At 42.0% G+C, this 22,573-nt stretch overlaps 1 protein-coding gene across 2 annotated transcripts in view; it reads right to left on the bottom strand.

Annotated features, from left to right (window-relative positions):
• Nucleotides 1-14,814: 14,814 nt before the first annotated feature.
• LOC134341426 (potassium voltage-gated channel subfamily KQT member 5-like) overlaps nt 14,815-22,573 on the bottom strand; it is a 339,156-nt gene continuing 331,397 nt past the window's right edge. For both annotated transcript variants that reach the window (XM_063039282.1, XM_063039289.1), the window contains exons 12-13: nt 20,750-20,876; nt 14,815-20,010 (exon numbers count right to left, since the gene is read on the bottom strand). In XM_063039282.1, the coding sequence (XP_062895352.1) occupies nt 19,159-20,010; nt 20,750-20,876 (979 nt within the window). In that variant the 3' untranslated portion in view covers nt 14,815-19,158. The remainder of the gene's footprint in view (nt 20,011-20,749; nt 20,877-22,573) is intronic.

Here is a 22,573-nt window from a genome sequence, read left to right as displayed (position 1 = left end):
CACAAATTTTCTAGTTCTACTGTAGCCCTCCATTTTTTTTATCATCTACAGTATGTGCTTATCTAGGAGTCTCTGAAATTACCCTAATGTATCTACCTCCACCATCATCCCTGGCAGTGCATTCCACATACCCAACAAACCCTATAAAAAAACCTATGTCTGAGATAACCCCCATACCTTTCTCCAATCACCTTAAAATTATGCCCCTTGTATAATCCTTTTCCACCCTGTGGAAAAAGTCTTTGGCTGTCCACTCTTTCTATGCCTCTTATCATCTTGTACACTTCTATCAAACCACCTCTCATCCTGGGCAAACTGAGGAAAGTTGGTGAATATCAGACAGAAAGCCAACATTAAAACATACATTGAGACCGAGAAGCAAAACCATACTGAATATACTGCTGATATTTTGTAACAGATTGTTTCTTAACAGATGAGTTGGTCAATGTCAGGAGGCAGGAGGGAGAAATGCCTCTGGGATCTAAGTACCCTTAAAAATGTCACTGGCCCCAATTAAGTCATAGAGTTAGAGTCAAAGAATACTACAGCATGGAAAAAGGCTCTTCGGCCCATCTGGTCCATGTCAAACGATTAATCTGCCTAGTTCCTTTGACCTGTACCTGGACCTAGGCCTCCATACACCACCCATCCATATATCTATCCAAATTTCTCTTAAACCTACATCAACCACTTTCATTGGCGGTTCATTTCACACTCTCACAACCCTCTGAGTGAAGAAGTTCACCCTCATGTTCTCCTTAAACATTTCACCTTTCACCCATAACTCTACTCTCCTAGTTCTCTTCTCCTACTCTCTTCTAGTTCTACTCTCACCCAATGTCAGTGGAAAAGGCCTGCTTGCATTCACCCTATCTATACTCCTCATAATTTTGTATACCTTATTTGAATCTCCCCTCATTTTTTACGCTCCAGGGAATAAAGTCCTAATCTACTCAACCTTTCCCTATGACTTTGGTCCTCAAATTTTTCTGCACTCTTTCAACCTTATTGACATCATTCCTGTAGGTAGGTGCACACAATATCGAAATTAGGCCTCCCTATTACCTTATACAATTTCAAGATAACATCCCACCTCTTGTACTTAATACTTTGACTTATGAAGGCCAATGTGCCAAAAGCTTTCTTTACACCCTATCTACCTGATACACAACTTTCACAGAATTTTGGATCTATATTCCCAGATCCCTCTGTTCTACCGCACTCTTCAGTGCCCTGCTCTTCATCATGTAATTCTTACCCTGGTTTATCCTCCCAAAGAGAAACAGCTTACACTTGTCTGCATTAAATTCCATCTGCTATTTTCCATCCCATTTTTCCAGCTAGTCCAGATCACGCTGCAAGCTTTGATAGTCTTCCTTGCTGTCCACTTGGTGTCATCTGCACATTTGTTGATCCAGTTTACTAGATTATCATCCAGATTGTTGATATAGATGGCGAACAACAATAGACCCGGTACCGATTCCTGCAACACTCGCAGTCAGAGAGCTGACCATCTACTACCACTCTCTGGCTTCTCCCACAAATTTACTACCAATTTACTACCTCATCTTGAATGTCAAGCAACTGAACCTTTTTGACCGACCTCCGATATGGGTCCTTGTCAACAGCCTTGCTAAAGTCCATGTAGACAATATCTGCTGTCTTGCCTTCATCAACTTTCCTGATAACTTCCTCAAAAAACTGTAAGATTTGTTAGACATGACCTCCCACACAAATCTATGTTGACTATCCCTAATTCATCCCTGTTTATCCAAATGCTTATATATCTGATCCCTTAGAATAACTTCCAATAACTTGGCCACTACAGGTGTCAGGCTCATTGGCCTATAATTTCCTGGCTTATTTTTAGAGCCTTTCTTAAAAAATGGAACAATATTTGCTATCCTACAATCCTGACCTGTGGCTAAGAATGTTTTGAATATCTCTGCGAGGGCACCTGCAGCTTCTGCACTTGCTTCCCACATGGTCCGAAGGAACACAGAAGGAATCTTCTCTGCATTCTTTCTAAAGCTTCCACATCCATCCTACAAGGAGGCAACCAGATCTGAACACAATATTCCAAGTGTGGTCTAACCAGGACCTTTACAGCTTGATCTCTTCTAACCCCAGATTTTTCCAGAACTTCTTTAAGATTTATCGAACGCAAATGATTTCAAATGGTAGCTGGTGGTGTCATGGGCATCTGCACTGGCCTTCGAAGTGAGTGGTTCCGGGTTCAAATCTGGCCAGCTCCTTGCACACTTTCCATCCGTGTTGGGTTGAGTATCGAGCTAGCAACTTGGCTTCAAGAAAAAACAGACACGAGTGTTAAAGAAACGGCAAGATTGCCACCCAATATGCCATAAGGCATGTAAAGGAACAACGATTTTGTTTTTCAAATTAATATCTATGTTAAAGTAATCCTTCTATTATTTCATCCCTCAGAGGTTGGTGTCTCTGTTGGTTACTTTCAGAGTGTGTGGGGATAGGTCTTAAATGAGGTACAGTTGAAATACAGAGCTGACCATTTTTGAGCAGAAATTATGGGAGGAATGAGACCAATTGTGCCATGTACTTACACATTAGTGGCAATTCATGGCGGCCAGTTAACCTGCCAGTCTTCCTGTCTTTGGGATGTGAGGAAACCAGAACACACGGGGTTAGCCCACACAATCATGTATATAATGTATTTAATATTTCAGTAATATTTGAGTAATATTGTAAATATTGTATTTGACTAAACAGTCTTTCTTTGTTTACGTAACTCCTTATGTGATATACCGGTATATATGAAGGACATGAATGGCATACGTCATTACATCACCATATCATGTGTGAGCACCTCACCAAAAAAAGAAAACTAAATAGACCATCACAAAATGCTGGAGGAGCTCAGCAGGCCAGGCAGCATCTATGGAAAATCGTATCATTGACGTTTCGGGCTGAGGCCCTTCGGCAGGACATTTGGCCAGAAACTATGACTGTACTTTTTTTACATAGATGCTGCCTGGCCTGCTGAGTTCCTTCAGCATTTTGTGTGTGTTGCTTGGATTTCCAGTATCTGCAGATTTTCTCTTGATTGTAAATAGACCATCATTCCTGCTCCTGTGTTTTTCTTTCAATTAGTTTCTGGAGTTACAAAGTATAACAGTGACAAGGAGGAAGTTTTAAAATGAACATGAGATGACTACCTACCTGTTGAAGCGCTGTGAGACATTTGAGTTTAAGAAGTGTAGCACATGTTTCTTCAGATGGGGAGAGAGATAGTTAAGTTAAAAATAAAGGCAGAAAATGGACAAAATTCATGGGATCATAAACAATTGGTACAGGGTGATAGTAATAATAAATAAATGAATAAGAAATGGCTGGCTACATCAGAAAGATAGACATGTTTGATTGCACAAAACATAACTGGATGATGTGTACTGAATGAATTGTGCATATTTTGAAGGAAATGAAATCGCCAATGAAAAGTGAGTACCAGTGTTACTGAGTGCAATAAGTGGAAAATTTACTTATTTATTGATTACTTATAGCACGGAATAGAGCCTTCTGGCCCTCTGAGCCACGCACTCAGCCATCCCCTGATTTAATCATAGCCTAATTATGAGACAATTTACAATGACCAATTAACCTACCAACTGTACATCTTTGGACTGTGGGAGGAAACGAGAACACCCGAAGGAAGCCAACATGGTTACCGGGAGAATGTACAAACTCCTTACAGGCAGTGGCAGGAAATGCATACAGTTTGCTTAGAAGTTTAATTGCTGCAACCAAACCAGCCGAAATGAGCTTGTTTTTGATATCATGAATGTAATGCAGGAACATTTAAGAACAAAATCATTGTTGATTGCAGAATGCTTGCTTCATAAGTGGAATCAAAAGTGAAGGGAGTCCATTTCAGCTTACGTGGCTGAATTGAAGAAATTGTCCGAACATTGTCAGTACAGTGATGAGCTTAATGATGCCCAGATAGATCATTTAGCTTGTGGAATCTGACAAAGTCATTCAAAAACAGCTCCAAACTGAAACACAACTCACATTTAAAAGAGCAGTTCAAATTGCTGTATCAATGGAAACAGTAGCTAGAGACACAATTGAGTTGCAGTCAGAAATGAAAGAGCATGAACAAAATTGCCACGTCTAAGCAGAAATCTGCCTGGCTGATGAAATTGTGTTACTGTTGTGGCGGGGATTCACATACACCAGACCAATACAGGTTTAAAACTGAAACTTGCAGAAAATGCGACAATGTAGGACACATACAAAAGAGTATGTCAGCCAGACAAAAATAAATTGACTCCACAGGGAAGAGAAAAAGATAAAAAGTCAAGTTGCAGTTTCAAAAACTGTTAATGGTGAGAGTGACACAGGACTGAATAGCCTTGAGATTTACAATATGAAAACAATGGATGAGCAATATGACTTACACCAGAAATGTAAATTAATTGAAATGGAATTGGATTCTGGCTCGGTTGCTTCAGTCATTTCACAAAATGATTTTAAATGGCACTTCAAGGACACAAGGAAGTCTGTAGATGATGGAAATCCAAAGCAACGTACACAAAATGCTGGAGAAACACAGCAAGTCAGACAGTATCTATGAAAATGAATAGAAAGTCAACATTTCAAACCAAGTCTCTTCTTCAGGACTGAGATGGAAGGGAGAAGATGCGCTATACAAAGGTAGGTAGAGGGGAAGGAGGCTTGTTGGAAGGTGATAGGTGAAGCCAGGTGGGCGGGAAAGGTAAAGAGCTGGAGAAGAAGGAATAAGATACTGAACTGAAGCCTGCAGACATCCAACTTAGAACTGAAGAAAATATAACACCTGTGTGGATGACATTTGTAATAGTGAAATACAACAAACAACAAGTCACATTGGGTTTGTATCTGGTAAAAACAGGAGGGCCAGCATTGTGGATGCATGATTGACTAAGACAACTACAATTTGATTGGAGATCTAACCACTATTTGCATGCCACATCCCCTGCAATAGAGTCAACAAAAAGCAAAGTAAAAAGGTACTGGATGATGTCACAGCAGAGTTCAAGGATGGTATTGGAGCACTCAAACATATTAAGGGTAAAATGGAATTAAATGAAAATGCTACACCCAAGTTTTTCAAGCCCATCTTGTTCCATATACCATACATGATAAAGTAGCCATTTAGCTAGATGACATGGAGTCTGAAGGGATTCTTTCCAAGGTTGAGTGGAACCCGTGGGCAATGCCAGTGGTCCCAGTAACCAAGAAGTATGAGTCTCAATGTTCTCTAAGGCAGGAGTCCCCAACCTTTTTTGCACTGCGGACCGGTTTAATATTGACAATATTCTTGCGGACCAGCTGACCTGGGGGGAGGGGAGCGGGTAGGGTTGCCAACGAAAAAGAGTAGCAGTCAACTGCGTTGTTTACTCAAAAGACTACAATGACCATGGCCTTGCGTGAGCACCGACGCGCATGCGCGTCGTGACCTGCCAATTCCTCCCTCCCCACCCCACCTCCCAAGCAAATCCTTTTTGGCGATTCTGTTCATGGGGGTGGGTGTTAATCACTACTGGAAAATAGGTGATAAGTGGATAATACACTCAATTTTGTTTCTAAAAGGGTTTATCTAACGAATTTAATATTAAACACTCAGCACATATTTTCCTCGCATAGATATAATAAGTCAATTATCAGGGAAGCTTGAAGTGTTGAATGAACTTCCAGTAGAAGTGGCAGAAGCAGGTTCGATATGATCATTTAAAGAAAAATTGGATAGGTATGTGGACAGGAAAGGAATGGAGGGTTATGGGCTGAGTGCAGGTCAGCAGGACTAGGTGAGAGTAGCGTTCGGCATGGACTAGAAGGGCCAAGATGGCCTGTTTCCGTGCTGTAATTGTTATATGGTTATACAGGTCACTTATAAGTCAATAGCATCATAACATTTTAAGTAGTATTTGGATATTAAATGCACAGCACATATTTTCCCCGTATGAATATATAAAATCATTGCAACACACAAATATCGTTGAATCAGTGGGAGCCCTGGGCCTGTTTCCCTTTAACAACACCGTCCTATCGAGGGGTGATGGGAGACAGCGATACTCGAAGGGGGTTCCTGATGTCCAGTCTATTCCGCAGTTTAGTTTTCGTTGCATTCATTGCAGAAAACTCCGCTTTGCAGAAAAATGTTGGAAATGAAAGCAACGTTTTCAGTGCTTTCGTGGCTATCTCAGGATATTTAGCCTTGACTTTGATCCAAAATGCTGACAGAGATGTTATGGCAAACATACTTTTCAGCCCGTCGTCATTTGCAAGCTCGAGGAGTTGATCGCCTTCCCGCCCTGATACGGATGACGCGTGGGTCATGACCTCGTATGCGTAATGGTTGATCAGTGGCTGTGACAGGGAATGAGGAAAGGTGCAGCTGACCAAATCATATCGCTGCCTCGTGGGCCGGTAGCGGATGCTCTGCGGCCCGGTACTGGTCCGCAGCCCGGTGGTTGGGGACCGCTGCTCTAAGGTGTGCGCATGTGTGCATGCACACATCTTTTGTTGCTAACACACAAAGGAATTTAAACTGTGCGCAGAAGTTTGTCACTCTCTAACTCATTGACATGTTATGTATATTTCACAATTGTATACAATCATGTTCCCTTTTTTGGTTTCTGATGCGGATGGTGTTGACAATGTGGAGTCTGCAGAATTTAGAACTGGCTCATTTATACTGTTTTTATTGAAGAAATTATTGACTCACTTTGTTGAATTCCAACGAAGCAAAGGGTGTGAAGTGCAAAAGAACTGCAAGTTCATTTAAAGCGGAATGGCTTAATAAAACAGTAGAAGCTGCTGCACCGAAAGCTCATGAGGTCAGGAGTGTGAAGCTACAAAAAATATTTATGTACGAAACAGAAACTGGAGTTACCTGCATGTATTGTCGCAATACAAAAGCTGCTGGAGAAATTGCAAGTGGGAAGAAATGGAGTGATATTGGAACTTGACTTCTTAAAGCATCATTTAGCAAGCAAATTACATACGGATGGTGTGAAAAAGCTCTGGCAAGAAAATCCCTCATTCCCCTTGACAGGCTGGCTATGTATGTTTTGTGAGAGTGCAGATGAACAAGAGCAAAAACGATCAAACCCAGAGGAGATCAAAGTTCTTGTTGACACTGTTTTGTGAGCTGTTAAAATGAATACCTCTATATATAAAATTCAGTGCGTACATGTTATTGTAACAAGGCAAAAAAATTGCACAGCAAAAGATTTTTGTAAACACTGGTCATTACAAATTAAAGGGAACATTGATGGGTCTGTCAGAATTTGTGCTGATTTTAAGATCACCATCAACCCCAGTACTGAGAGTAGATCAATATCCTTGGCCCAGGATAGAGGATATCTTTGCAAACCTTTCTGGAGGGAAACACTTCAGCAAAGTGGACTTAGCTGAAACTCACGTACAGATGGAAATGGAGGAAGAGTCCAAAGTTTTTCTCACCATAAACATTTCATAAAGGGCTTTATTGCTGTATATGTTTATTTTTGGAGTAGCATCTGCACCTGCAGTCTGGCAAAAAGCTGTGGACCAGGTGTTACAAGGCTCCCTAGACACTCAGAGTTACCTGGATGAGGACGAGGACGACAAGGAACATCTCCAAAATCTGAAGACAGTGTTACAAAGATGAGAAGATTATGGGCTCAGAGCATGACGTAACAAGTGAGAATCCTTTATACTAAGCATCACTTACTGTGGTCACACTATTGATGCGCAAAGATTATACAAGTATTCTGAGAAAATTCAAGCAGTGGTGGATGCCCCAAGGTCAAAGGACATGGCACAGTTGCAGTTTCTTTTAGGATTTGTCAATTGTTATATCAAGTTCCTGCTAAACCTGACTACTGTGTTTCATCCCTAGAACTCATTACTGCAGATCGGGCAATGGGCAAAGCAGTGTGAGGTGGCTTTCCAAAAGGCAAAGGAAATGGTGACGTCAGACACTGTACTCACAAATTATGATGGACATTGTTCAGTGAAGCTTGCTTGTGATGCCTCACCTTGTGGCATATGTGAAATCATATCATGTTGTAAATGATGGAAGGGAACATCCCATGATGTTCCTTTCCATCATGTTCCTTTACTGCTGCAGAGAAAAAATACGTGCAGATTAACAGAGAGGCCTTGAAACTGGTTTAGGGTGTAAAGCATTTCAACCAGCACTTTTATGGGAGAGAGTTTACCCTCATTACTGATCATCAAGCAGAAGTGTCTATTTTCAATCCACAGAAGGGCATTCCATTAACTGCAGCACAAATGCAGAGATGGGCTCTGTTTCTTGGAGAACGTAAGTACAAGACTGAGTTCAAAGGGACAACTAATCATGGAAATGCAGATGGACTGTCCCATTTACTCTTAGAAAAGGAAATTCTTGAAAAATTTACAAAAGAGAACACTCCTCTTGATATATTTTCCCTCTCGTAAATTGAAAGTCTCCCTATTTTGGCAGAGATGATCAAAGGGGAAACCAGAAAAGACCCCACACTGTCTCAGGTCCACATGGCAACACAAAATGGCTGGAATGTGCAGCAGAAATCCCAGTTCCCCCATTTTTACCAGCACCCAGGATGAAAGAGGGTTGCCTTATGTGGGGATTGAGAGATTTTGTACCATTCCTGCTGAGAGCTAAAGTGTTGGAGGAGTTACATGCCAGTCATCTAGGCATGGCCAAAATGAAAGCATTGGCTTGAAGCTTTGTCTGGTGACCTGGGATAGATCAGCTCATTAAGCAGTTTACCATGCAGGGATGCCCACACGTCCTTACGTTGCCAAGAGCAGTGCCCCACCATCCCTGGGAATGGTCTGCCTTGCCCCGGCAGAGGACTCGTTGATTTTGCTAGACCATTTATGGGCATAAATTCTTGGTAGTAGTAGATGCAACTATAAAGTGGTCAGATATGTTCCCAATAGCCTCCACTACAGCCTTGCACACTGTTGATATGTTGAAAAGCCTCTTCTCAAGTACCGGTGTTCCAGAACACTTTAGTCAGTGACAATGGATCACAGTTCATGGTGAAACAGTTTCAGTCATTCTTGAAAATGAGTGGAGTAAAACATATCACCCAGCTACAAATGTCTTGGCAGAAAGGGTTGTTTGGAGTCTAAAGAACTCACTGTGAGCAATATCAGCAGAACACTCTACACTAACACTGAACAGTCCATAGTCGCTAATTTCCTCTTTGCATGTTGCAGTGCAGCACACTCCACAACCAACAACTTACTAGCTATGCTATTCCTAGGTACTCCCTCACCCTCACGCTTGGATCTCCTCAAACCCAATCTCAGCAGGAGTTTGCAGGACAAACTGCTCAGACAAATTGAAGGCTCCTGAAATAAGGAGGTTTGATGTTTCACTCCTGGACAAGCAGAACTGGTGAAGGACTACAGAAGTGATCAAAAGTGGGTACTTGGAAAGATTAAAGACAGAGCTGGACCACTCTCCTACACAGTGGCGATCACATCTCATAGTCATAGTCATAGTCATAGTCATACTTTATTGATCCTGGGGGAAATTGGTTAAATCTGATATCATTTACAGATGACACATTGATCAAATAAGGAGAGCAGAGTCAACTGTTGGAGAAGAAAGGTGTCAGAGCCATTTGCTGCAGTCCCAGAGTCAACTACTACAACCACCACAGAGGAGGCCCCAGAATCCCAGATTGTTTCACAGCCACAAGCCTCTCCTGCCAAGCAGAGTGACACCCTTTGTCAGGAATGACATATCCCACAAGAGTAAGAAATCTTCTACAGCAATTAAATCTTTAGGCTGAAATGGGACAATTTAAAATTTCCCTTGCTGTGGATGTCTATATAGTGGTTGTATTATATAGTAAACAGTGTATATATGTGTGTTGGTTGATACATGGTAGAGAGCAATATGTCACACGTTTGTGTTGAGATGCAATCTATACTGATTTGGAATTTATAGCTAAGTTGGAGTGTAGTGTATTCAGTATTTCAGTAATATTTGAGTAATATTATAAGTATATTGCTTGCTTAAGCATTCTTTGTTTACATAATTCACTACAATTTAAATGTAAAAGTACATGATTGGCATTTGTCATTATGTCATCACGTCATATGTGCGCGCCTCACTAAAGAAAGCTAAATAGACCATCATTCCGGTTGTCCTGTTTTTCTTTTGATTAGTTTCTGGAGTTACAAAGCATAACGATGTGCAACCATTTATTTATTTATTTTTATTTTAAATATTCTTTATTGGCACAGTTTGTCTTCTTCTGCACACTGGTTATTGGTTGCTGCGGCTACAGATGTACCGTGGAGAGCATTCTAACTGTTTGCATCCTTGTCTGGTATGGAAGGGCCACTGCACAGGATGGGAAAAAAGCTGCTGAGGGCTGTAACCTCAGCCAGCTCCATCATGGGCCTAGCCTCCCCAACATTGAGGACATCTTCGAAAGGTGAAACCTGAAAAGACAGCATCCATCATCAGGGACCCTCACCACCCAGAACATGTCGTCTTCTCATTACTACCATCAGGGAGGACGCACAAGAACCTGAAGACACACATTCAACATTTTAGGAACAGTGTCTTTGTTTCTGAGTTTCTGACTCTTTGTTTATATATAGTCGTTGGTAGATTCTATTGTATTTCTTTATCTTTCCTGTAAATGTCTGCAAGAAGGTGAGTATCAAGGCAGTTTATGGTAACTTATACATGCTTTGATATTAAATTTACTTTGAACTTTGAACATACAGATAACACTGGAGTTTGGGAATAAACTCAGGTCTCTGGCGCTGGGAGGAAACATCTCTACCTACTGTACCATTTGCCGCCTCATATTATGTGCTGCTGTTTTGAAGACCCACTTCAAAGAATTCAGAATTTAGCTGCTCTTCCTTTCTCCTCTGTCCCTTCTTTTCCTGATTTTTTTTTACACATCTAAACCCCCAGTTTCAACATCATTCAATGACTGGTTCCAACTTTCTGCAGGTATCCTGGCTGATGGAAGCACACCATTTAGAAAATAAAATGGGTTCTTTAAGTGAGATCAGCTCCAAAATACTGGGACTAATTAAACATGCTCTTTACAAACACAAAAGGAAGTGTCAAAGAATAAATAGGAACAGTGTTCAATTTTTCGTGGTTTATTATATTTTTGGAAAAGAAATCATTACCTTACTACTGGAGATAGAATCAACCTGCCATGGAACAAAATAAATTAAAGTAATCTAAAGACGGCTCTCAAGCAGGTCATTTAAGGCAAAATGACCCAGCTCTACATAATAAATTACTCATTAAAACAATTTATTAAACACTATTAAACAGGATTTGAATTGACATTATGTACAATTAAAGGTGAGGATAAAAGAGCTTCATTATCTGCCAGTACTCTTCCTTACACTAGGGAGTTACCCTCAGTACTTAGGATCAATATCAGATCAAATAAGAAGGGCAAACAAGGAAGAAATGTGAAATAAAATGTCATCGGCTGGAAAATCTGTTCGTTCTTTATGTATTGTACATCTCACAAAATTTACAGACCAAATTTTTACTGAATGAAAATGGAGACTCCATTGTTACAATTTTTAAGAATCTGGGCAATTACTTTAGATTTCCTGTACGTGTCAAGTAGGATGTTATTCTGAGATGTTAAATAAATCCATTTCTCACAGAGCTGTCTCATATATTGATAGAGTAAAACAGAAGTGGCATTGGGATGCTTTGATCTTATGTAGTTACTTGTGCATAAATATGTTAAAGTAATAAATTAGTAACTCTGGCATGGATGGTCCCAAGCTCAGCTGCAGAAGGAGGAGGGTTGGGCATGGGGCTAGCAACTCCATCGGTAAAAACCCAGAGTTGGAGAATTGCCAACCAAAGCGCCAAAGATCTCATCCCTGGGAGATGAAGGATCTTCAGAAGATAGCTACAGCTGGGGACAACTTAAAAGACTAGCCCTGGACAGAGGACTCTGGCGAGCTGTTGTTGGTGCCTATGCCCCAGAAGGGGTGATAAAGAAGAAGAATAGAAATAGAGATAATGAAAGGTTTCTTTTATATGAACAGCAAGAAACAAGGGCAAGGTAGGAAAGGAGTTCTTGGAATGTGCTAATGTCTAAGAGAGACGAATGCAATGCTGAATGTAGTTTTTAAGTTGGGCTTGTGGAGGATATTTCTACAGGAGGAATATTGTCACAGTATCATTCAGTTTAGACATGGAAAACAATAAGGAACAATTAAGCAGAAAACACTTTGACAGAGGAGCTGCTTAGTGACCCAAGATCTTAAATGCTGGAGTGTTGTGAATGTTATTGCAAAGAGTATCATCAAATTAACTCTACGATGAGAATAACAACTAAATTAAATCAAGCCTCAGTTCTCCAATCCATATATACTACAAGCTTCAATGGCATTTTGTGTTCTGAGTACGAATATTCTGAACGATTTTCGAAGAAACACAACTTTGACCTTCAGGTTCTAGAGGACCAGAATCAGGGTAGATTTACCAGTTCAATAGACAAGGAAGCATTTGAAATCATAAACAATGTGTGAAGGGACACAAAAGTTTTTCATAAATGGTAATAGGTTAGTCAAATAATGTAAGGGATTAATTAGGGACTTATAGGAAGATATTCAGGAAGAAACAGACCATAGATTTGCTACTGTAAAAAAGTATATTGGTAATGTCTCAGGGAATGAGAAGGTAGACAAATTGGCTGCAATTAAAGTAGAAAAACAGGAAGTGCTTCCAAACACACACAAAATGCTGGAGGAACTCAGCAAGTTAGGCAAGATCTACGGAAGGGTATAAACAGTTGGCATTTTAGGCTGAGACCCTTCATCAGGACTAGAAAGGAAGCAGGGAGAAGCCAGAATAAGAAGGTTTGTGGGGAGAGGGAAGGAAAGGTGATAGGTGAGACCAGGAAGGTGGGAGGATGGGTTGGGCAGGGGATATGAAGTAAGGAGCTGGGAGCACTTCCAAATTTGGTAGAACTCAGAAAGGTCTGGATGGGTGGCTATAGATTTGAAATTCTTCTTGGGAAGATTGGTAGTAGAGAATTGGAACATCCTTGTTCATAAAAGGGAGGGGATGAAATCCAAAGACACAAGAAACTGCAGATGCTCAAAAAGGAAATGAATTGCTGAAGGAACTTAGCAAGTCAGGCAGCTTCCATGGAGGGAAATGGACAGTCAGCCTTTTGGGCTGAGATCCTTCATCTGTACTGGTTTCGAGATGCATTCCAGATGAAGGGTCTCAACCCTGAAATATTGACTATCCATTGTCCTTCCACAGATGCTGTTAGATCTGTGGAAGAATAATGGATAGTCAACATCTTGGGTTAAATCCCTTGATCTGGTCTGCATCTTGAGTTCCTCGAGCAGGTCATTTTTGCTGAGGATGAAAGCTAGTCTTGAAAGATCAGTCATCCTTACCTCAGGATTGCTGAAGTTTCCAGAGATAACAAATTAACTGCTCCCGAGAAATTCATGAACTATTAAATGAAAACCATCATGGATTAATTGAAACAGTGGGGTCCATGGATCCCTCGGTTAATGATAAGGATACATGGGACAAAAAATGTTGGGAACCCCTGAGTTGAAAGTATATCACGTTTAACAAAGTTGATAGAATTATGTAACAAAGTGGTTGAGAAGGCTGCAAGGCCTTTAATTGATGATTGATTTTTATACGTCCGTGCACTCAGTGACCACTTTATTAGATATTCCTGTATAACTGCTTATTAATGCAAATATCTAATCAGCCAATCATATGGCAACATAAAAGCATGCAGGTATGGTCAAGAGGTGCTGTTACTGTTCAGATCCATCATCAGAATGAGGAGGAAATGTGATCTAGGTGACTTTGACTGTGGAATGACTGTTGCAGTGGTTTATCTCAGAAATTGTTGATTTCCTGGGAATTTCATACATAACCATCTTTAGTATTTACAGAGAATGGTACAAGAAACAAAAAGCGTTCAGTAGGCAGTAGTTCTGTGGGTGAAAAGACCTTCTCAATGAGAGGTCAGAGGAGAATGGTCAGACTGGTTCAAACTGACAGGAAGGTGACATTAACTCAAATAACCATGCATTACAACAGTGGTGTGCGGAAGAGCATCTCTGAGACACAACATATTGAACCTTGAAGTGGATGGACTACAGCAGAAGAAGACCATGAACATACACTCATGGCCGCTTCATTAGGCACAGGAGGTACCTAATAAAATGGCCACTGAGTGTACGAGGGGTGATTGATAAGTTCGTGGCCTAAGGTAGAAGGAGTCAAATTTAGAAAACCTAGCACATTTATTTTTCAACATAGTCCCCTCCTACATGTACACATTTAGTCCAGCGGTCGTGGAGCATACAGATCCCTTCTTTGTAGAAGTCGGCGTCTTGGACCTTCAGAAAGTGGTCCACCGTGGGGGTGATAGATAAGTTTGTGGCCTAAGGTAGAAGGAGATGAGTTATTAATTTCAAACTTTCTGCATATTCACTCAACGAGTTGAACTGCACGTGTATGTAACGAGAGCTGAATAACTCACCTCCTTCTACCTTAGGCCACAAACTTATCAATCACCCCTGCTGTGGACCATTTCTGGAGATCCAAGACACTGACTTCTACAAAGAAGGGATCTGTATGCTCCACGACCGCTAGACTAACTGTGCGTAAATGTAGGAGGGGACAATGTTGAAAAATAAATGTGCTAGGTTTTCTAAAATTGACTCCTTCTACCTTAGGCCACGAACTTATTAATCACCCCTTGTAAATCTAAGAGGTGAACTGAACATATTAAGCCTGTTAGGATAGAAGTGGCAGTGTCTGCAAAGTGTCTGAAAATCTCTATTTTTCCCTTTCAGGGTTCTTTTGAAGACCCTGATCTGGAGTTATACGCTGACTATGGTTCTTTGTGGGAATGGGACCCGCTCTTGGGGTTTCACAACTGGCCGTTGTTTGGCATGCCAAGGGTTCGGCCTAAGGGCTTAGCTCACCTTCGGAGGACCGAGTTTTCGTGGCTCTGGAGATGGGGGGATCGGAGGTCGGTGTCCAAGCAGAAGACTAGAGTGTTGTGGGAGATGGAAGATCTAAGGCTGTGTGCCCAGAGACCCGAGATCTTTGGGCACAGAGCTCGGAAAAAGTGACGCAATGGACTTTTAACATCGTAAACCAATGAGTTGTTTGTTATGTCTCCCCTCTCGCTGTGAAACGGAGACATCTCTCTCTCCTTTATTAGGGAGAGAGAGAGAGCCCATGGTATGTTGGATGCCGAGTGAACAAGTAGTCCGTGTCCTGGCAGTTACTTTGCTCACGCTTGAGTGCTCAGTGGTGGGTGCTGATGCTTTTTTTTCTTTTTTTGCTGGTGGGGGGAGGGGAGGATCGTTGCTTGCTGCCGCTTATGCACGGGAAGGAGGGGAGCTGGGGGGGGACTTTGGGGTTCTAACATTTAACTGTCGTTCATTCTTTGGGGCACTCCTCTGTTTTTCGTGCATGGTTGGGAAGAAAATGCATTTCAGGATGTATATTGTGTACATTTCTCTGACATTAAATGTACCTTTGAAACCTTTGAAATACAGATCCATAATTCATTCAAAAAAGGTGTCTTAGGTGGATAAGGCGTTAAAGAGAGTTTTTGACACATAGGCCTCCATAGATCAGAGTACTGAGCACAGAAGTTGGGATGTTATGTTAAAGTTGTATAAGATATTAGTGTAGCCAAATTTGGAGTATTGTGTGCAGTTCCAGTCGCTTACCTACAGTAAAGATATCAACAAGACTGAAAGAATACAAAGAAAATTTTCAGGGATGTTGACAGGACTTGAGAGCATGAGTTATAGGGAAAGACTGAATAGCTTGGGACTTTATTCCCTGGAGTGTAGGAGAATGAGGGGAGATTTGAAAGAGGTATACAAATTTATGAGGTATATAGACATGCTGAGGTTAGGTAAGATGAGAACTGCAGGTTGTAGTTAAAGGGTGAAAGGTGAGATATTGAGGGGGAACTTCACTCGGAGGGTGGTGTGTGTGTGGAATGAGCTGTCAGCAGAAGTGGTAAATGCGGGATTAATTTCAACGTTAAGGAGAAGTTTGGATGGGAGGGAGTGAACGGCTATGGACCAGTTTGAGTTGATGGGACCAGGCAGAATAACAGTTTGGCATGGACTAGTTGGGCCGAAGGGCTGTTCCTGTGCAAGCCTGGAAGTTTACAACACGAGTTTGAAAGCGGCACGACTAAGTTAGAAAAACAGCTTAAAATAAGTATGAAATTCTGTGCTTTCATACAAGTGGATACAAGTACAGGAGGAGCACTAAGCAAAACCTTCATAAACCACCAACACACAAGAATTCAGTGGGTCAGGCAGCATCTATGGAGGGAAATGGACAGTCAATAGTTTGGATGAAGACTCTTCATCAGGATTAGGGTTGGAGGTAGAAATGGGCAGTGGGGGGAGGGAGTGTTGGGGAACAATGAAGTTAGAGGCTGTAGAAGGGAGAATTCTGAGGTGATGGGGGTCTCTATAAATGGGTCGCGATAGTGCAGGAGACAGTGGTCTAATGTTTCGCATTGGGGTCCTGATTCAGGGCTAAGTAAGAGGAGGTGTCCGATTGCTGTTGTCTGTCCTCAGCAGTGTACAGATCAGTCCATCGGTCTATGTAAATCAATGTTTAGGTCCCTGTTAGCTCTCTGTGATTATTTCTGGATACTACACTACAGAGAGGATGTCAAACCCTGGAAAAAGATCCCAGCAGATATATTAGAACGGCACCAGATATGATAGAAATTTATACGATTATTAAAGGTATAGATAGAGAAGCGAGAGCTGGTACCTTTTTCCCAGTGTCCAAATGTCTAATAGAGGGCACATGTTTAAGGTGAGAGGGTATAAGTTCAAAGGAGATTTGAGGGGAAAGTTTTATTACGTGGAGAATGGTGGGTGCCTAGAATGTGCTGGCTTGGGTTCTGGTGGAGGCATATAGAGGTGTTTAGGGGGCTCTCAGACAGGCACGTAAATGCGTAGAGATTGGTGGAATATGCTGTAAAGTCACAAGTGATTAGTTTAGTTAGGCATTTAATCGCTAATTTAATTAGTTTGTGGGCTGAAGGGATTGCCTCTGTATTGTACTGTTGGATGTGCTATATGGGACCTGGGTAAGTAATGGGGATAGTTTCCTGATCAAAGCTTATGGAGGAAAGTGTAAGAGAATAGGGTTGATTATCTAAAGTCTGTTTAACAGATTTCTGGTCAGTTTCATCTCACCATGGATAAGCCTGAGGATGGACTGAACAAAACTGTTCAAAATCCTGAAGGTTATACTGGCCAAAGGTAAAACTTAAAGATAGTTGGCAAAACGTTCAGGTTGCGTCAGTGGTGAGGAAGGCAAATGCAATGTTAGCATTCATTTTGAGAGGACTAGAATATAAAAGCAAGGATGTAATGTGGAGCTTTTATAAGGCATTGATCAGACCGCACTTGGAGTATTGTGAGCAGTTTTGGGCCCCTTATCTAAGAAAGGGTGTGCCGGTATTGGAGAGGGTCCAGAGGAGATTCACGAGAATGATCTGGGAATTAAAGGGTTAAAGTACAAGGTGCTTTTGATGGCTCTGGCCCTGTACTAACTGGAGTTTAGAGGAATGAAGGGGGAAAAGCCTAGATAGAGTGGATGTGGAGAGGATGCTTTCTTGAGTGGGACAGTCTAGGACATGAAGGCACAGCCTCAGAATACGAGGACTTCTCCTTGGAACAGAGGTGAGGAGGAATTTCATCAGCCAGAGGGTAGTGAATCTGTGGAATTCATTGCTGCAGATACCTGTGGATGCCAAGTCATTTGGTACATTTAAAGTAGAGGTTAATAGGCTGATTAGTAAGTGCAACAGATTATGGAGAAGGCAGGAGAATTGGGTTATTTATAATTTCTTCCTGTAACTTGTTGTATTTAAATGTATTGCACTACACTGCTGCTGCAAAACAATCTCATGGCATACTTCAGTGATATTAATTTTGGTTTTGATTCTGTCTTATGGTTTTATGGTCTAAAGTAAACAATGAGCACACTAAGTTGTTAGAGATGCACTGACTGTAAAGAGGGAAGAAGTAAATTCAATTATATTTTGTGTGAGGAATTAAGATAAATAACTGAAAAAACAAATTTCACTCAGGGAAGGAGGCGTAGGATTGTATGGATGGCTCTTTCAAACAGACAGAAAAGGCACAATGGGCCGAATGGCCTCTTTCTGCACTGTACGATTCTAGTTTTCTACAATATGATCAATTGCTCAGCAAATTGTGCTTCAGAGCAGCATCTGGATCTACCAGCCAGGCTGCTGTTCAAACTTGATATTATATATCTAATCAGTACAAATATCAGCATCTCTTATACATACATTAAGAAAATGATATACAAAGCATTCTACAATAAGTCTTTGTTTTTTTTTAGTGAGGCATTAATATCTTATTCTATTGGAAAAGAGGTTGTCCAAGGCAGGGTCTGCTTCAAAGGAAGCCACATTATTTAGATCATCATACAGTGCATTCAGAGTTGAACATCACACTATCAGTGGTGCTCCATCACCATCTGCCTCCTTGGCTGTTCTGACACTTCTCTCTGCACAGAAAGGTCCTTCAAACAACCTGAACCTTAAAATAAGAAGTTCAACAGAATATTCAGCAATTATCTTTCAAAGTAATGTTGAATATTTTATAAACATTTTTCATAAAGAATGTGTCTATCTTTTGTACCTCAAATGAAGCAGAGAAACCCTTCTGATATAAACAGGGGTTTTTACCTGGATGGGATGACAGGGTATCATAAACACCACAGAAGTTTGAAGACACAACTGTACTGTAAATAAAAGTAGTCTTAATCAGTCCAGATCCCTGAACTATTCACTGGAACATCATCAAATTACCTCTATGCACATTTGTTACAAAAATAATTCCTGATTTATCAAAGAAACAAGCTGCTCCCACAATACTTTAAAACAATCTCATTTTCAATTTGGCATGCATTTATTCATGCAACTAGACCCATAAGTGCCTCTTTCATTTGTTCGCTATGTTACACTAGAAAGTTTCATGATTTGTCTCAAAGGCAAAGACAGTCCAAGAGACAATGCATATTGGAGACTTGTGGAAGGGAGGTTTCTTTTGTTCTCACTTTAGATGAATTGGAGACATGCTCAAGGACCTTACTGGGTCCTCTGCTTGTTCAATGACTCGTGACGTTCTGGGCACGCCAGGCCTCATTGGATTTGCGCTTTCAAATATTTCTGGGCTGACCTCCTCACCTCCAACCAAGAATCGCGATGCTGTCCATTTGGGATAGTGCTCTTGACATGCTCTGGCGCTCCTGTGGTTCCTGTCTGTGAATGGCACCCTCAGTTCGTGAGTGGGCTGGATCAGATTTTGCACAGACAGGGAGTGTTCTAAAGGTTTGTCCGTCGCTGGGCAAACATTGACCAGGGATTCGTTCTCTGCACTCTGACTCCGCCGCCATGGGGTGTCCTGAGTGAAACTAAGGTCTGCCCTTTGGCCAGAGACAAGGCATGTGGTGATATTGGAATCAAACCCCTGTGAAGTGACGGGAATGATCTGGAGAGGAAGCGGCCCGCTGGTGGTCTGGAAGGATGGCAACTGTTGAGATGTCACTGTCTCCTTAGAAGGTGGGACCACTGGATTAGGCACTGCCATTGTGGGTCTGTCACCCTTGGTACTGGGAACAGCCTGCGGCTGGGTGGTCAGGCTGACGTGTCCATAAGAGGGGCCACTTGGATCATCTGGTGTGAGGATGAGCTGCAGTCCCCGGGCACTGGTAGATCTTGATGTACAGTTGCTAAGTCGGGCTGAGCTGAGCCCTTCCACTGGACTTTGATAATCAGAAGTTTGATCGAGCTCCAGCGAAGGCATCTGCAGGGATGCAAGAGTCAGCGCCGAGACTGACCCTTTCCGCAGACACTGTCTGTAGACGTCCAAGAGCGCATCAAGCTTTGACTCAATGGACTGTACCTGCAAAGACAAATGTTACTGGTGGTTATAAGAGGCTCTGTGCTGGCCACAGAAGATGGAATTTTTTTGTGGCCACCTATTTCAATTTAACTTCCAATTTCCATTCTGACATTTCAGCCCATGCTGTCACAATGAGGCCACACTCAGGTTGGAGGAGCAGCACCTCATTTTCCAATTGGCTAGCCCCCAACCTGATGGAATGAACATTGATTTCTCTAAATTCCAGTAATTTCTCCTCACTCCCTCTTTCTCTCTTTTTCCATTCTCCATTCTGGTTCCCCTCTCATCCCTTACCGTTGCCTCACCTGCCTCTCACCTGGTACCCCTCCTCCTTCTCTTTCTCCCATGATTCACTGCCTTCTCCTATCAAATTGCTTCTTCTTCAGCTCTTTACCTCTTCTAACAATAACCTCCCAGCTTCTCACATCATCTTCCCCTTCCCCACCCCACCTTCCCCTTCACCTGGTCTTACCTGTCACCTGCCAACTTGTATTCCTTCCCCTCCCCCCAGCTTCTTCCTCCTTTCCCACTCCTGATGAAGGGTCTTGGCCTGAAGCATTGACTGTTTATTCTGCCTGACTTGCTGAGTTCTTCCAGCATTTTACCCAGTCCAATCTTGACAGCCCATATGGAGTCTTCATGCATATCTATCATCCTAAGGGTCTTTCACCTTCACACAAAAACTGTTTTCATTTTGGGAGAGCCAGTGGAGTTATTTCCAAGGAATCAATATTGTTACCTGTTTCTCCACTTTTACCACACGTCCCATCATACTAAGATCAGCAGCAATGTCATTGTCCGATGGTCCTTTCTCGCGAGAACGCTTTTCTGTTGTGAACTGTCCTTTCCCAAGAATATGATCCACGCTGAATTAAATGAAACAAACAAGATTCAAAATTCAAGACAGTTTATTGTCATTCTCCAGTAGGCGAGTGTAAAGAAGAACAAACTGATTGTTTCTCCGGATCTGATGTAGCGATAGAAAACACAATTAGCAGGGAAAAAAACACAATTAAAACCCAAAAGACACAATAAATATGAATGTAAAATTAATCCTATAAAACACAATGTCCAATTAACTGTCTGAATGTGGCTGTACATACGGTACATAAGATTAGCTTATACTGTATACACAGACTTTTTGTATGTACAGGTGTCCCCCGCTTTTCGAACGTTCGCTTTATGAAACCTCACTGTTACGAAAGACCTACATTAGTACCCTGTTTTTGCTTTCAGAAGGTGCTTTCACTGTTACGAAGAAAGGCAGTGTGTGATAAAAAATCAGCGTGCGAAAAAATCAGTGCGCGATGAAAGGCAGTGCGTGCCCCGAGCAGCCGCTCTCCCCCGGATTCGGAATGGCATTGCTTAAACACATGCCTGTGAGCAGCCATTAGCAAGATGTGTTCTAAGGTATCAGAAAAGCCTAAAAGAGCTCATAAGGGTGTTACACTTAGCTTAAAACTAGACATAATTAAGCGTTTCGATTGTGGTGAACAAAGCAAGGACAACGTGAGTTTGGCTTGTGGAAGCTGACGAAGATGATGTTGAAGAGGTTTTGGCATCCCGTGACCAAGAACTGATAGATGAAGAGCTGATGCAATTGGAAGAGGAAAGGATAATAATCGAAACCGAATGCAGTAGCGAACTGAACATGAAGCAACTGCGTGAGATTTTCGCTGCAATGATAAAGTACGACTTTAATTTTGAAAAGGTACGTAGGTTTAGGGGATATTTTCAGGATGGTTTGAGTCCTTACAAACAACTATATGATAGAAAAATGCGCGAGGCTCAGCAGTCAAGCAAGCCTTCCACATCAGCCACAGCAGACGACGAACCTCGATCTTTGACATCGAGGCGGGCAGTCATAGGAGAAGATGAGCTGCCTGCCCTGATCGATGATGAGATGACACCCCCGTGTTCCACCACCCCACCCCCCGGGCCCCAGACAGATACTGTACCGATTCGCGGAGAATGCAACGGTAGCCGGGAGGCACACAGCACATCTTTAAGAAAAAAGCCGAAATAAACAAGCTAATTAATTAGGTGCCGCCGACACGTAATTGTCGGCCCAGGTCAGTGCCGATTTCCGATTGCGTCTCCTCTGATCTGGGCCGACAATTATGTGTCGGCGGCACCTAATTAATTAGCATGTTTATTTCGGCTTGTTTCTTAAAGATGTGCTGTGTGCCTCCCGGCTACTGCTGCGTTCTTCGCGGCAATGTATCAGGTCGGCGGCCCGGAGGGTGGGGGCCACTGCACCACCCAACCTGCGACGACTCAGTCTAACACACCATTATCAGTGTGCTCGGCAAGCTGTCTTCCTGATTCCGCTAAGTGATACTACACTGTACGTACATTATTTCTACTTTATATAGGCTGTGTATTTTTGAGTGTTATTTGGTAGATTTGGCAGCCTCATAGCTTAAAGGTTACTGGAGAGCGCGTTTATGCCAACAACGGTTGCGTGCGATTTTCTGCTGACAGCGCTTGCGTGAGATTTTCACTATGGAGATCTGTGCAGGCAATTGTTGTAGAGAAGTATTTCTACTTTATATAGGCTGTG

This window comes from Mobula hypostoma, chromosome 2 (genome assembly GCF_963921235.1).
Source record: "Mobula hypostoma chromosome 2, sMobHyp1.1, whole genome shotgun sequence".
In the NCBI taxonomy this organism is placed as follows: Eukaryota; Metazoa; Chordata; class Chondrichthyes; order Myliobatiformes; family Myliobatidae; genus Mobula; species Mobula hypostoma.
This window is presented reverse-complemented; position numbering and strand designations above follow the sequence as displayed.